The sequence below is a fragment of the Penicillium arizonense genome (assembly GCF_001773325.1).
Source record: "Penicillium arizonense strain CBS 141311 chromosome Unknown PENARI_contig016, whole genome shotgun sequence".
NCBI classification, from domain to species: Eukaryota; Fungi; Ascomycota; class Eurotiomycetes; order Eurotiales; family Aspergillaceae; genus Penicillium; species Penicillium arizonense.
In genome coordinates this window covers 405,761-420,564 of record NW_019173293.1, presented here as the reverse complement: position 1 = coordinate 420,564, position 14,804 = coordinate 405,761, and the positions used below count along the sequence as shown (strand labels likewise).

The 14,804-nt window shown below is 50.9% G+C and overlaps 3 protein-coding genes across 3 annotated transcripts; 2 read left to right on the top strand and 1 right to left on the bottom strand.

The window, feature by feature from the left end:
- Positions 1 to 1,663: 1,663 nt before the first annotated feature.
- PENARI_c016G10824 (extracellular serine-threonine rich protein) lies at positions 1,664 to 5,043 on the top strand (the record flags this gene model as incomplete). The annotated part of the gene is made up of 3 exons (XM_022634172.1): positions 1,664 to 1,723; positions 1,772 to 1,954; positions 2,023 to 5,043. The coding sequence occupies 3 exons, from the start codon at positions 1,664 to 1,666 to the stop codon at positions 5,041 to 5,043; spliced, it is 3,264 nt and encodes a 1,087-aa protein (XP_022486153.1).
- Positions 5,044 to 6,209: 1,166 nt separating this feature from the next.
- On the bottom strand, positions 6,210 to 7,797 carry PENARI_c016G00155 (fungal specific transcription factor domain-containing protein; the record flags this gene model as incomplete). Its single annotated transcript, XM_022633940.1, has 3 exons — positions 6,210 to 6,971; positions 7,040 to 7,729; positions 7,789 to 7,797. 3 exons carry the CDS (start codon positions 7,795 to 7,797, stop codon positions 6,210 to 6,212), a joined length of 1,461 nt encoding a protein of 486 aa, XP_022486081.1.
- An 828-nt stretch (positions 7,798 to 8,625) lies between these two features.
- PENARI_c016G08148 (uncharacterized protein) lies at positions 8,626 to 13,608 on the top strand (the record flags this gene model as incomplete). The annotated part of the gene is made up of 7 exons (XM_022634119.1): positions 8,626 to 10,486; positions 10,536 to 10,810; positions 10,881 to 11,092; positions 11,150 to 11,389; positions 11,470 to 12,521; positions 12,578 to 13,451; positions 13,521 to 13,608. The coding sequence occupies 7 exons, from the start codon at positions 8,626 to 8,628 to the stop codon at positions 13,606 to 13,608; spliced, it is 4,602 nt and encodes a 1,533-aa protein (XP_022486159.1).
- Between the last annotated feature and the right edge of the window lie 1,196 nt (positions 13,609 to 14,804).

Below are 14,804 nucleotides of genomic sequence, written 5' to 3'. Positions count from 1 at the left end.
TCTCTATTTCAATTCTTAATCTATCTCTACAAGTACTAAGGTTCACAAAGCGTTGAACAGTCCAAGCCAAAATGCCGCAGTGCCGGAGTATCGGTTTCTCACGGGGTTATAGTTCGCTTAGGCTGGAGAACTTGCACGATTGACCCGAAAAATAAATTCGCTCATGCTCATGCTCATGTTGCATCGGTCACACAACCGTGCAGAAAAGGACCCAAGGCACTGAAACGGATTGAAACCCCGAGAGAGCTGCCGAGTTGCGATCCACCAGTGGACGTTAGCGTGCAGTTCGTTGGCGCTTCTGGTCTGCTTCAGCCCACGGATCCACACCCACTTGGCAAAACAAATCAGTAACCAAGTTAAGAGGGAACCCGTTCAGGTACCCGGCGCCACAACTGCCAGTAGACCAGTTAGGCCGTTGGAGTGGGCGGATTGTGGCACATTCTCACACAACTACTGTTCGAGCTTTCAGGGGTGACCCCTTAAAGGAAGAGGGAGAAAAGAGGAGAGAAAATAATACTAATTCACACAGGGGATTTTGCTTTGTCCTACATCAATCCAGCGGTCTTGTTGGTCCTTGGTGTGCCTTTTTGTGATTCGCTGATCCCTGGCGCTTCGAGTGCAACAATCACAGCGCTTCTCCACAAAAGCAAAGCTCAGAAGATCAGCGACGATCACGCACGGATGGTACCGGCAGTCACCGAACAGAACAGCAAAGTGCGAGGATTAGATTATTTGACGCTAACGTCTCAGGGCGAGACGCCAAGTGGCACTCCGTCTGACCGGTCGCATTTAGATTCCAATATAAAGTACCAGTTGACTCGTAGACTAGAAAAATGAGACTCATGTGAATAGTAGATTTGGATAGTGTTGGGGTGTATACCAAGAACTGGGTGAAGAGAAAGAAGAGTTAGAACCCTGCAAATGGACGGCCTGTACATCCCCAATGCTTTGCAATCCATGTAGCCGTGCCGATCAAGCGCCGTTCCATTGTTCCATGCTATTTTTACTCTTTCCACTTTCTATCGGCTCATTAATTTACAGTGTCGAGTCGACGAACATGGCATGAACCCCCGCAGCCGCCCTGGTCTCCTGCATGCCCTAACTGGCTCTCCACTGCAACCTCTTCAGGCTGTTCCTGCACTAGTCGGCGCCGCGCCTGAAATGGATCCTACTTTCTTCCTCTTTTGGCTGACGAACGTTTCATATATGCCTTCAGATTCATGCCGATTGGAGGAATCAACCCCCCCTCTAGCAGCATGTCTTACCTGTTCCCTAGCAAGTTACCCTCAGAGGGGAAGGGAAAGGACCCTTTGTCTTCGTTCATGGCCCACTATGGAGTCTTTAAGAGCGCTTTGCCCAGGGCTCTGGACCACTTTCAGTCTGTCATTGTGTTTTCCTTTTGGCTTTGGGCCTTTTTCCCACTCGTTCAGGGTTTTGTATTCTTGTGCCACCCTCGTTATTCGTTATTGGCTTTCATTGACACCTTTTCATTGTTGCTGGTCAAACAATCACGTCGCACTTGTATCATTACATTCAGCGCTCTATTCTACCGAGAGCTTATTGACATCGGACTTTATAACTCTTCGTTGCTCTTTCTTCTTTCTTCTTTCTTCTCCTGTTTCGTCTCCCACTTTCCCGTCACTCGTTATCGACGTCCTTCAAGATGAAGGTTTCTTCTTTCGCGTTCTTCTCTCTTCTGGCCTCTGTTCAGGCCACTGGATCGGTATGCCAATCGATAACTGTCCGACGATGTCAACACTAACATCTACAGTACTGGGGTTCTGAGAAATGCTACTCCAGCCCGGGTCGATCCCCCAACAAGTGTAACGATCACCAGCAGAAGGGTTTCAGCTGGACTGATCTCGCTGCTGGTTCGTTCTCCAGCTATGGCGGCTTCGAGTTCTCTGGTTTCACCTGTGGCAACGGCTTTGGCTCCAGCCTTGGCAAGCGTGGTGTAAGTTCATGTTGATATTAACAAGTTGGGGTATCTTGGACATGAACAGTGGACTAACCTCACTCTAGACCCAGAAGTGTATCTCTGGTACTGTCTCCAAGGGATCTTCCAGCTCCTCCGGCTCTGGCTCCAGCTATGGCTCTGGCTCTAGCTCCAACTATGGCTTTGGCTCTGGCTCTGGCTCCAGCAGCTCCGGTTCTTCGGCTCCTTCGTTCTCCTGCGGCTCTGAGGAGAGTGGTTTCTCCGTGACCAACTTCCACATTGCCACAGAGAAAGAGACTGAACTGCACATTATCTACAGCATGCCCGATGGATCTACCTGCAAGAACACCGCCAGCTGCCACTCCGGTGGTACCACCGTCACCAACGACCAGTGTGGTGGTGCTACTTCTGTTCAATTCGAGCTTCCTGAGGACAGCGAGACTGAGAGCTGTGGCTTCGGTATCTACAGTGTTGGCTTTGACTGCACTCCTGGTACTACAAGCACTGCCTCGGTTCCAGTCAGTATCCCTGCGACCTCGGTGCCATACACTTCGGTTGCTGCTGGATCTAGCTCCATTGTGCCCTCGGTCTCCGTTCCCACGTCTGTTTCTCCCGTCACTACTCCAGCCGTCAGCACCCCTGTTAAGATGACCACTTCGACCGTCTACACCACGAGCGAGATTACCATAACCAGCTGTGCCCCCACTGTGACCAACTGCCCGGCCGACTCGACTACCGTTGTTACTTCGACCATTGCTATCTCCACCACGGTCTGCCCAGTTACCGAGACTACCCCTGCCGCTGGATCTTCGTCTGTGCCTGGTGTTCCCAGCCCCAGTGATGTCCTTCCCATCAGCTCCAGTGCCCCGTACTCATCCGTTTGGCCTTCATCTGCTAGTGAGACCCCTGTTGGAACTCCCGCTCCTTCGACCCCTGGCGCCGTGACCACTCCTGGTCCCGTTACTACACCTGCTCAATGGACCACCTCGACCGTGTACACGACTAGCGAGATCACCATTACCAGCTGTGCTGCAAGCGTCACCAACTGCCCGGCTGACTCTACCACTGTCGTTACTTCTACCATTGCTGTTTCAACCACTGTCTGCCCGGTTACTGAGACTACTCCCGCTGGCGCTAGCTCGCCTTCCCTGCCCGGTGCTCCCAGCCCTAGCAGTGTCTTGCCTGCCAGCTCCAGTGCTGGGTACTCCTCCTCTGTCTGGTCTGGATCAGCCAGCGAGACTCCGTCAGCCCCAGTTCCCTCTGACTCGGCTTCGACTCCGGCCGAAACTCCTGCTCCCTCAACTGCCGGTGCCGTTACCACTCCTGCTCAATGGACTACCTCGACTATCTACACCACCAGCGAGATCACCATTACTAGCTGCGCAGCTAGTGTCACTGACTGCCCTGCTGGTTCCACGGCTGTTGTCACCTCCACTATCGCTATCTCGACCACTGTCTGCCCCGTCACCGAGACTACCCCGGCCGCTGGATCTTCGTCTGTGCCTGGTGTTCCCAGCCCCAGCGGCGTCCTTCCCGTCAGCTCGCCTGCTCCCAGTGAGTCTCCCGCTCCTTCATCGTCGGGATCGTCCCCTGCAGGCACTCCTTCGGTTTCTAGCTTGACTCCTGCTGCCTCGTCTCCTGTCGGCACCCCCGGTGTCCCTGGTGAGGCCACCACTACAGTTGTGACCTACGAGACTGTGACTACCTGCCCTGTTACTGATACCGTCACCTCTGGATCTTCCACTTTCGTGACCACCTACAGCACTGTTTCGACTGTCACCTTGACCTCCACTTCTTCTCTTCCCAGCTCGGTCGCTGCCGGTAGCACTCCCGCTCCCTCTGGAACTGAGGTTGCTACCAGCCCTGCTCCCACTGGACCCGCTGTGACCAGCGTCGTTGTCAGCTCTACCCCTACAATTCCTGAGGGCCAGACTACCACTGTCGTTACCTATGAGACCGTCACTACCTGCCCTGTTACTGACACCGTTACCTCGGGATCCTCCACCTTTGTGACCACGTACAGCACTGTTTCGACTGTTACCTTGACTTCGACTTCGTCTCTTCCAAGCTCAGTTGCTGCCGGTAGCACTCCCGCTCCCTCTGGTACCGAGGTGGCCACTAGCCCTGCTCCCACAAGTGTCGGTGCCAACTCTACCCCTGCAGTTCCCGAGGACCACACTACAACAGTTGTAACCTACGAGACCGTCACCACTTGTCCCGTCACCGGCACCGTGACTTCAGGCTCATCCACCTACCTGACAACCTCCAACACCGTCTCCACAGTTACCCTCACTTCAGTCTCTACAATCTGCACCAAGTGCAGCGCTACAGCCACAGGCACCGTTGCCGTCTCCGCCGCAACTACCACCGCTGTCGCCGTCACCGGAACCTCCCCAGCGTCGAGCCCAGCTCCCTCTGCTCCCTGCCCCAACACCGTGCCCCAGTGCATCAACACCTGGTTGAGCCTGGCACCAAAGTGCGCATCCAACAGCGACGCCTCCTGCTTCTGCCCCAACAGCGAGTTCACCGACAAGGTCATCTCCTGCATCCAAGCCTGGGGCGCCTCAAAGTCCGAGATCCAGTCGGCCCTTTCCTACTTCACCGGTATCTGCGCAACTTGGGTGCCCCAAAACCCAGGCATCGTCACCGCCATCCCCTCAACGATCACCCTCGCCCCAACAGTCGTTCCCTCAGTCGCGATCCCCAGCGACGTCGACGCAACTGGTATCCCAGCAACCCTCACCCCAGTTGCACCCCTCACTTCTGCCCCAGCCGTCCCCTTCACCACAATCACCTACTCAACCTACACCCTGACAGTCCCCCAAGTCAGTTTCATCACAAACACAGCTACAGGCACTGGCGCTACGGCAGGTGCAACAGTCGGCCTCGTCCCCGCCGGTCCAAGCGGCGCCTCCCCAGCAAACACAGGCATCGTCCCAGCACCCGCATCCGCAACCTGGGCCACAGCCTCAGCAAGCGGATACGCCTCAGCTAGTCGAAGTGCCTCGGCCAGCGCCTCGCCAGTATTCAACTCGGCGTCCAGCCTGTCGGTCGCTACCAGCCTGGTACTGGGATCTTTTGCTGTTTTCTTCAGCTTGATGCTATAAATGGGAATGTGCTTGGATTGCTTTTTTCGTATCTAATTGATGTGCCTTTTTGCATTCCGCTTTTATCTTTGAATTTAGTTGTCTTCGTGGTGTCCCCATGTTTGTCTGGGCTCGCGAATTGACTGATATGGATTGGCTGCGAGGGATGCCTTTTGTATTGTATTTATCCACTCCCTAATCAAATGAAGATAGGCCTCGCTTTGCTTACTTGATCGTCTCGTCATTGTAGGGTGTACTGTATGTAGATAGACCGTTTGAGTGTGTAAAATGTAGGCATATTATGCTCGCATGGGAGTGCTTGACGTCGGAACCGTTCATGCATTTCTATGGAATCAAGAACTACTTGGGAAGTTTCTATCTTCCCTTGGCCATGTTCGAAAGCGACTCTTGACAAAGGCAATTTACGTATTGCTATCATGAAAATGTACCTCACACCCGGCTTATTATGACATGAAAGGCATTGAAGTCTAGGAGACATTGTGAGCGGCTTGGCAACTCAAGGTCTCAGGCCACCCCTGAGGCCATTTCCAAAGAGAGGAAATGAAAAATAGAACTCCAAAAACAATGAAAATATCAGCTTTAACATCCTCACCTACTAAGAGTCTATTAAAGACGTCATTACCGGAAATCGCTTATCACATGGGATAAAACCACTGTCCTTCACTTCTCTTTTATTCTCGTCCCCTGGTGACTATTCTGGGGGTTGTTCCCAAATCCCATATCTCTGAAGATTTCAGGCATAGTATACAGATGCAGGTAAGTATATGGTTCGTAATATGATAAAAGGAATGTAGACCCTCATTCCGGGGAATTTAGTTAATGATCGGCTTATCAACCTGTATCCGAGAATCCTCCTGCTATGTCAAGAACAGGAACTGATCTGTTCGTGCCTCACTGACGGCAAGTTGGGCAAGTCCACTGAGCTCTGTAACAAGATCCACCAGGCGCTTCATATGTACTGACCGGGAGTCCGTATGGAGCCCTCTGATTAAGGAAGCGGTCGAATCGAGCAGTGTGAGATCCTCCGCAGTTCGGGAATCCAAAGGGGAAAGGATGAGGTTTCCGAATATCATCAAACACGCCGACAATGGATAAAACATAAGAACCCTGAGACGATCGTAAGCGTTGTTCACTGACAACGGTGAAGCCCAAGAGTGATTCCAAGCTTACCAGAAAGTTCCCTCCGGCAGTGTAGGCAGAACTTTCCGGAGGAATAAGAGAGATGATCGACTCGATTCCACCGCGAGTCTAAAGCTCATTCCAATCCCATCGACTCCATTGGTCTCACCGCTAGTCCATGCCTTGGATCGGCCACAAGCTTGGTGAAGAATGGCCACACAATGATAATAGCCGACCTGGAGGAGGACGGTATGCATTCTTATATGAGGGCTGGCATCGGTCATTTGCTGTGGGGCCCTTGAAAGGCTGGGTCGGTATTGTAAAGGTATCGACAGCCTCCACTGCTCGAGCTCTTCGTCAAGTTCACGAATAGACTTTAAGAGGTCGGCGTCCGGCTTGTGCAGAGCTGCCGGCCCGTAAATTGCACTATAGACACGAGACTTGATCTTGATTAACCGGAGATCAGTCGGGTACAAGTGGCCTCTTGGTTCTAGCTGATCACACTCGCTAGCCAATCCTAATGCCGCGAGCTGACCTTCGTAGCCTGGTGGGAGGGTGAGGTCGCAGGCTTCATCTTGAATAGCGGCCGGTTGACCCATCCGAATGCACAACTCTTTGTCGATTATGTAAGCAATCCAGAACAGATTGCGGAGATGGTAACCCACTGGGGACAAATCATTCTCGTGGAAGAATTCACCAGATGCTGGCGGAGACTTCACGTGAGCACCAAATCTATAAATTAATCGGGCCACGAGAGAGTCCAGAAAGAGTCCGTTCCGCAAGTTCCCGGAGGAAGAATGAAAAACTAGCTAATTCGTAGAACCAAGGTCAGAGGCACATATTCTCCGCAAGAGTTGATTGATATCTGGCAACGTACCAGCATGAGAAGTGTTTGGAGCCCGTCGATCGTGTCCTCTTGGAGAATACGAGGCATGTAATTTTCAACTTCCGTGGCAAGAGTGAAAGCGTCGACGGGTAGCACATGCACCACAGGTAAGTTCAATATCGAACACAAGGATAGGAACGCCCAAATGCATGCCCTAGCAGCTGAGGTTCCTGGATAATCGGCCGATGACGCCGAGTAGGCAAGGTTGATTGTGTTTTTGAAGAGAGTCCGATCTATAATTGGGAGTACAAAGCGTATAGATGAGCTGAAGTATGCCGCCACACAGTCATTGATAATGCTGATGTCTGGGAGTTTCATCAAACGTGGTACCGGCAGGGCTTGACGCACATGCTCTGATTCGTAACATTGCCAAGGAGGACTAGGTTGGAAAAGACCTTGAAGATTCACTGAATAGCCCAGAACTGACTGTACCAATTTCCGCGCCTGTGGTATGATCGTGGTAGGGTCCGAATCGCAGCATCCGTACTTATCGTAAGCTAAACTTCCCTTGCCAGCAAGCGTAAAGAAACCCTGCTGGATGGATGACAACCCCTTCATTTGGCTCGGATCTGCATCGCTTTCTACTGATGTATTGATTGGTTTGCCAAGGAAGTTGTCCGCAAGTTTATTGCTGAGGATATTTTCCATGAACGAGATACGCTCTTCCAATCGAGCTGCCCTCTGCAGGTTAAATTCAACTGCATTAATAAGATTCCAGCTCTGGGAATGAATAGACAAACCTGGTTCATATTTCGACTGACGACCTTTCCTTGCCTACGTAACTTTCTAGTGAAAGTACAAGGGGCGCCTTGGTGCGTACACCAATCGCATTTCGGGTAAGCCTTGTCACATCGAATCTGTAGGAAGTTCCTCAGTGTATTAGAGAAATCGAACCACGTAAAGCGAGGAAAGTCTTTAACAGTACCTTTCTTTGAGAACAAGCATCGCAAGCGTTGGTATTTAACCTCACGAGGTGTGAATCCGGGTGCTGACTTGCCATTCTTTTGGCGATAAAAATTAACCGAGCAAGTACCTATGCCAAAAGCCGCCAAAAAGCCGCCAAAACACCCGAGATGAAATGCAAAGAGGGGGAACTATGCACTGAGTCAGCGCGGGAGGTATCTTAGCCGTTCCGACACGTTTTATATTCCCCTGGAGACGCCACTCTGCCTGCACCGGAAGGCCTGTTTTCCGGTCTGCCGATGGCTGCGTCGAACTTAAATCCAGACAACTTTAGTGGCTGAGCTCAGTGGATGTTTTCGACTTGGTCAAGGCCTTCGGAACGGTTGTTAACCAGCTACTTGATGCGCTTACTCAGCGGAAGCATCGTCCAAAGTCTACTGGACCAAAGCAATTAGTTCAATTGGTTTAGGCGCATTTAGAGGCTTACAACGGTAGCTCGCTTGGGATGTCGTCGTATCCGGACAATGACTTGGTCCCTGCTGTAAGCTTTCTATTTAGGGAGGCCTGGGCTTCCCCTTCTCTACAACCCTCACTACCGTTTTAGTACCGCTATCTGTAACCTGCTAAGACGACTCTTAGTAGCACAGATATAGGACTTTGGCAAGTTGCCTATCATGTCGGTCATAGGCACCGATACTCCCGACGATGAGGATCGCACGGCCCAGGTCACGCACAGCCGTTTAACCGGACATCAGGCACCTGAGAGCAACTACAACTCCGAAGTCAGCGGAGGCCACGAAACTTCCATAACCGAGGTAGGTGGAGATGGAGGGACCGACTCGGGTGATGATGTCGAGGAAATAGGGCGAAGGCACGATCTGGTCCAAGATCTTGCTCGCACCTTCACATCAGAGTCACAAAAAAACCGAAATGGGAGCGTCTTCCTAGCGCAGACAGAGTCAAACTCCTGCTTGGATCCCAATAGCTCGAGCTTTAATGCCCGCGCCTGGGCCAGGGCGCAGGTCGACAAGGTCGCGTCGAGTGGTGGCTCGTTCCGGACCAGCGGTGTCTGCTTCCAAAATATGACGGTTTCTGGCTATAGCGCTGGCAGCCGCCACCAGAAGAACGTCGGGAATGTGTGGCTGGAGGCCGTTGGGCTCGCCCGCCAGACCTTGGGCCATTCTAAGAGCCGCGCTACCATCCTGCACAAATTCGATGGCGTTGTGCATAGGGGAGAGATGCTAGTGGTCCTAGGGCCTCCAGGATCCGGATGCAGTACCTTCCTCAAAACCATTGCCGGGGAGACGAGCGGCCTCTTTGTCGACGACCAGGCGTATTTCAACTATCAGGGAGTTACTGCGGAGGAAATGCACACCCAACACCGGGGTGACGCGATTTATACCGCTGAAGTCGACGTTCACTTTCCTATGCTCTCGGTTGGCGAAACTCTGACTTTTGCTTCACGTGCCCGCACTCCACGTCATTTACCCTCTGGTGTGACTCCCTCCATGTTCTCTGATCATCTCAGGGACGTCGTGATGGCGATGTTTGGCATCAGTCACACCAAGAACACGAGGGTCGGCAACGAGTATGTTCGGGGTATTTCCGGCGGGGAGAGGAAGCGAGTTACGATCTCTGAGGCAGCTCTTTCAGGGGCACCTTTTCAATGCTGGGATAATTCGACGCGAGGATTAGACAGCGCGAACGCGATTGAATTTTGCAAGACGCTGAGACTTCAGACCGAAATCTTCCAGACGACTTGCGCCGTGTCCATTTATCAAGCGCCGCAGAGCGCATACGATCTCTTCGACAAAGCCTTGGTCCTATACGAAGGCAGGCAGATTTTCTTTGGTCGAGCTGATGAGGCTCGCCAGTACTTTATCAATCTCGGTTTTGAGTGCCCTGAACGTCAGACGACCCCCGACTTTTTAACTTCCATGACTAGTCCGCGGGAGCGTCTGGTCCGTGCCGGATATGAAAACATGACCCCCAGGACGCCGGATGAATTCGCTGCCGCCTGGCACAACAGTGAGGCTTACCAGCGGTTGCAGGCCGAGATTGACGCCTACAAGACCGAACACCCCATTGACGGACCCGATGCGCAGACCTTCCGCTCCCTAAAAAGAGAGCAGCAAGCTAAGGGCCAGCGGGCGAAGTCCCCCTATACTCTGTCGTATAAGCAGCAAATTGGCCTGTGTTTGTGGCGTGCCTATCGACGCTTCCTTGGCGATCCCTCGATCACTGTTGGCCAGCTGATTGCGAATATTGCTATGGGGTTAATTGTCTCCTCCATATATTATAACTTGAACATGACCACGGGAAGTTTCTTTCAACGTTCTGCTCTTTTATTTTTTGCCGTCTTAATGAACGCCTTCAGTTCTGCTTTGGAAATTCTCACTCTGTATGCCCAACGTGGAATTGTCGAGAAACATGATCGATATGCCTTTTATCATCCTTCCGCGGAAGCAGTTGCCTCAGCTTTGATGGACATGCCATACAAGGTTTTGAACACCCTCGTGTTCAATCTGATTATTTGTAGGTTTATACGCGCCAGAGGGGAATGGGTTTTCTGACATCTAAACAGACTTTATGAGCAATCTTCGCCGTGAACCAGGGGCTTTCTTTTTCTACTTATTCACGTCTTTCCTTGCGGTGTTAGCAATGTCTGGCATCTTTCGCACCATTGCGTCTGCTTCCCGCACCCTGTCACAAGCCATGGTACCAGCCGCCGTTCTTATCCTGGCCCTCGTCATGTTCACTGGATTCGTCATTCCTATCGACTACATGCTGGGTTGGTCGCGGTGGATCAACTACATCGATCCCATGGCATACATTTTCGAATCACTTATGATCAACGAGGTCTGTACCCTCCTATACGTCTTCCTTTCTTTTCTTTTTGCTGCCTGCTTGGAGGCTAATCCGAGAACAGTTTGCTGGTCGCCATTACCTTTGCACATCGTTCATCCCAAGCAACACAGTTTCTGGGTATGAAAATGTCAGCAGCGAAAATCGCATATGCTCGGCGGTTGGCTCTGTTTCTGGGAGTCTGTATGTACAAGGAACAGACTACATTAAAGCTTCTTTCCGGTACGACCCTAGTCACAAATGGCGAAACATTGGGATTGTGATTGGGTTTATTATGTATGTCCCTCCTCCACTCACTAGATGTACCATTTCGATATGCTAAGAGCTTATTAGATTCTTCCATGCTCTGTATATGATGCTCACGGAGCTTGTCACTGCGAAAAAGTCTGAAGGTGAAGTACTCGTCTTTCGTCGAGGACACAGACCACCGCAGTTTAAGGAGAGTAAAAGCGACGCTGAGATCGGCATTCCGCCTACTTCGGGACATATCGCCGTAGCAGACAAGGCAACTGAAAGTATGTCTGATGCAGAGTCCGCTGCTATCCGAGAGACAACCAGCGTGTTCCACTGGAAGTAAGTTAATTCAACGTTCCATGCTCGCGCTCTCCTACCACAGAATCTTTTAAGCATTAGTTAACCATTGTCTCCCACAGCAATGTCTGTTATGACGTCAATATCAAAGGTAAACCTCGCCGGATCTTGGATAATGTGGATGGCTGGGTAAAGCCAGGAACTCTAACGGCTCTCATGGGCGTGTCCGGCGCTGGCAAGACAACCCTTCTTGACTGCTTGGCCGATCGAGTATCAATGGGAGTGATCACTGGCCAGATGCTTGTGGATGGGAATCCTCGTAATGCCTCATTCCAGCGGAAAACTGGATATGTCCAGCAGCAAGACCTCCACCTAGAGACTACAACTGTTCGAGAAGCCCTCAACTTCAGTGCCCTCCTTCGTCAGCCAGGTCATGTTTCCCGGCAAGAAAAGCTTGCCTATGTGGATGAAGTGATCAAGCTCCTTGATATGGAAGAGTATGCTGATGCCGTTGTTGGGGTTCCTGGTGAAGGTCTTAATGTCGAACAGCGCAAGAGATTGACCATTGGTGTTGAACTTGCAGCTAAGCCACCACTCCTGGTTTTTGTTGACGAACCGACCTCTGGTCTGGACAGCCAGACTTCTTGGGCTATTCTTGATCTCCTCCAAAAGCTCACCAAGAGTGGGCAGGCCATCCTGTGTACCATACACCAGCCGTCATCCATGCTCTTCCAACGCTTCGATCGGCTACTTCTGCTGGCAAAAGGAGGAAAAACCGTTTACTTCGGTGATGTTGGCAGGAATTCCAGACACATGATAACTTATTTTGAACGAAACGGTGCTCTTCCTTGCCCCCCCGGCGCCAACCCCGCAGAATGGATGCTCGAAGCCATTGGCGCTGCTCCAGGCTCAACTAGTAAGGTTGATTGGCACGCGACCTGGCGGCAAAGTCCTGAATTCGAAGCCGTCCAGACTGAACTCCAGCGGTTGCGAACTGACCGTAGAGATATTACTGGAACTCAAGCCAAGGCCCAGACAAGTTTACAAGAATTCGCTGCTCCGTTTGGCTTGCAGCTTTGGGAGGTTACCCACCGGGTCGTCCAGCAGTACTGGCGTACTCCATCTTATATATACTCCAAGGCCTCTCTCGTCACTTTGGTCTCTGCCTTTATTGGTAAGTTGCTAGTAATTCTTCACGAAAGTCCTGCGCTAACAGAGTTCATCTCTTAGGGTTCTCATTCTTCAAGGCCCCTAATACCGTTCAAGGACTCCAGAACCAGATGTTTGCTATTTTCAATCTCTTGACTGTCTTCGGCCAATTAGTGCAACAGACGATGCCGTATTTCGTCATCCAAAGATCGCTCTATGAGGTCCGTGAACGCCCTTCGAAAGTTTACTCTTGGAAGGTCTTCATGCTTTCTCAAATCCTCGTGGAAATTCCCTGGAATACGTTGATGGCAGTAGTCATGTTCCTTTGCTTTTATTACCCAATCGGGCTCTACCAAAATGCCGAACCTGCACACCAAGTCACCGAGCGAGGTGCACTGTTTTTCCTCTTCCTGTGGGCATTCATGATGTTCACATGTACCTTCACCGACTTCATCATCGCCGGCGTGGAGACAGCAGAGGCCGGTGGCAATCTCGCCAACTTGCTCTTCATGTTGTGTCTGATCTTCTGTGGTGTCCTAGCCAGCCCCAAAGACTTCCCGCATTTCTGGATCTTCATGTACCGAGTGTCACCGTTCACTTACATGGTCCAGGGTATGATGACTACCGCCGTCGCAAATACAAATGTAGTTTGCGCCGCAAATGAACTGCTACATTTTGCCCCACCCACAGGGCAGAACTGCGGCCAGTATTTGCAAGACTATATCAATGCTGCTGGTGGGTATCTGCAAGACCCAAATGCGACTGATTTATGCACCTACTGCACCATCAAACAGACCAATATCTACTTGGCAGGTGTGAACGCTTTCTATAGCCAGCGATGGAGGAACTTTGGCATCTTCATCGTCTTCATCGTCGTCAATATTTTCGGGGCACTGTTTATGTATTGGTTGGCTCGAGTGCCGAAGAAATCACTCTTTGGGAAAAAGTCGAAATAGTATGGTGCCAGATTTTCATCCGCAGAAAGTTCTGAGGCAGACGTGGGGTGCGCTGAGATATGAGACAGTTTGAATATGCGTGATACACGGAAAAGCTCTGCTGTGACTTTGAAGGAAGAGGGCTACACCTGGATCACTGCCACTGACGTTCTCTAGAGTTTAACATCTCCTTTGGCATTGGCTGTGTCTGCGTTCTGTTTTCCATCCTCACTTTGACTTTGGGTTGGTCGTGAAGCACCGCGGCCTAGTTTTCTCTCTGTTCCTTTCCTTTTCCTTTTCTTTTGCATTTTATGTGTGGTCAAACCAGACTATAAAATTTCTAAAGTAAGTGCCATCTTTAACCCACCCGTCTTCATTGTGCACATTGTGATAAAAGGCTGGTGCAGATTAGGGGCCAAGACGCGTCGTTGGAAATAATTACTGCACGATGAATACGAAGAAAAGATGATTTCCAATCGGCTTAGACCTCGCATTGTACATAGTTTCTTGTACTCCCTCAGAAGTATTAAGTTGAACTGCTCATTCCTCTGAATTACGACAATATTCAACTATCTAGCTTATCTAGGCATAGATATTTGGGCCCTTCATTCCCCATTCCAACAATGTTTCAAAACTAGATAGAATAATCGGATTTTCAGGCGATTCTTTGCTTCCACTTGGTTAAGCAAACTCGTAGCAAATTGATGGCTGCAGCATTGTGGGCTAAAGATTCCCAGGTGAAAGCGAGATTAGCCATACTGGTCAGCGTGGATGAATGGTCCTCGCACGACCCGGTTGCTCTAGCACAGAATGCAACGACCACGAGGAGGATATGGAAACCCGCCGGCCTCTCTAGTCACTTTTATGGTAGCGCTAGAGGAATATCCGGTGATTAGTACTGCCCATACCCTGCGCAATTAGGTAGAATAGGACGAGGACGAGAAAATCGAAGATGCTGGATTCAAACGATCCTGAACTCGGACGATCAAAGATGTATTTGGGAACTCTGTCGGATACTATGCTCACGGACCGCAGTGTCCTTCGCAACCCGTAGTGCCTGGCAATAAGAATTAACTCGATTGCTATCTATCTATCCAATCGTTTCTGTCATACAGACTCCACCGTTGGGATGTCTGTGATTAAAGTCTGCCTCAGAGCATCTGCGTTCGGAGTATTATTTTACGCGTACGACCAGCCCAATTGTACAGTATTGACTCCGAGGGTCTCCGGCATTTTCCCAGGAGGAAGGACATATCAAAAATGAAATTGGCGGGGCCTCTTGCGCAAGTGATCCTTCCAAGCGTAGTTGCATGATAAAAGAATAGTCTATGCTTCTCATGGGACAATACCCTTCTGCTAAACGGGGATGATAT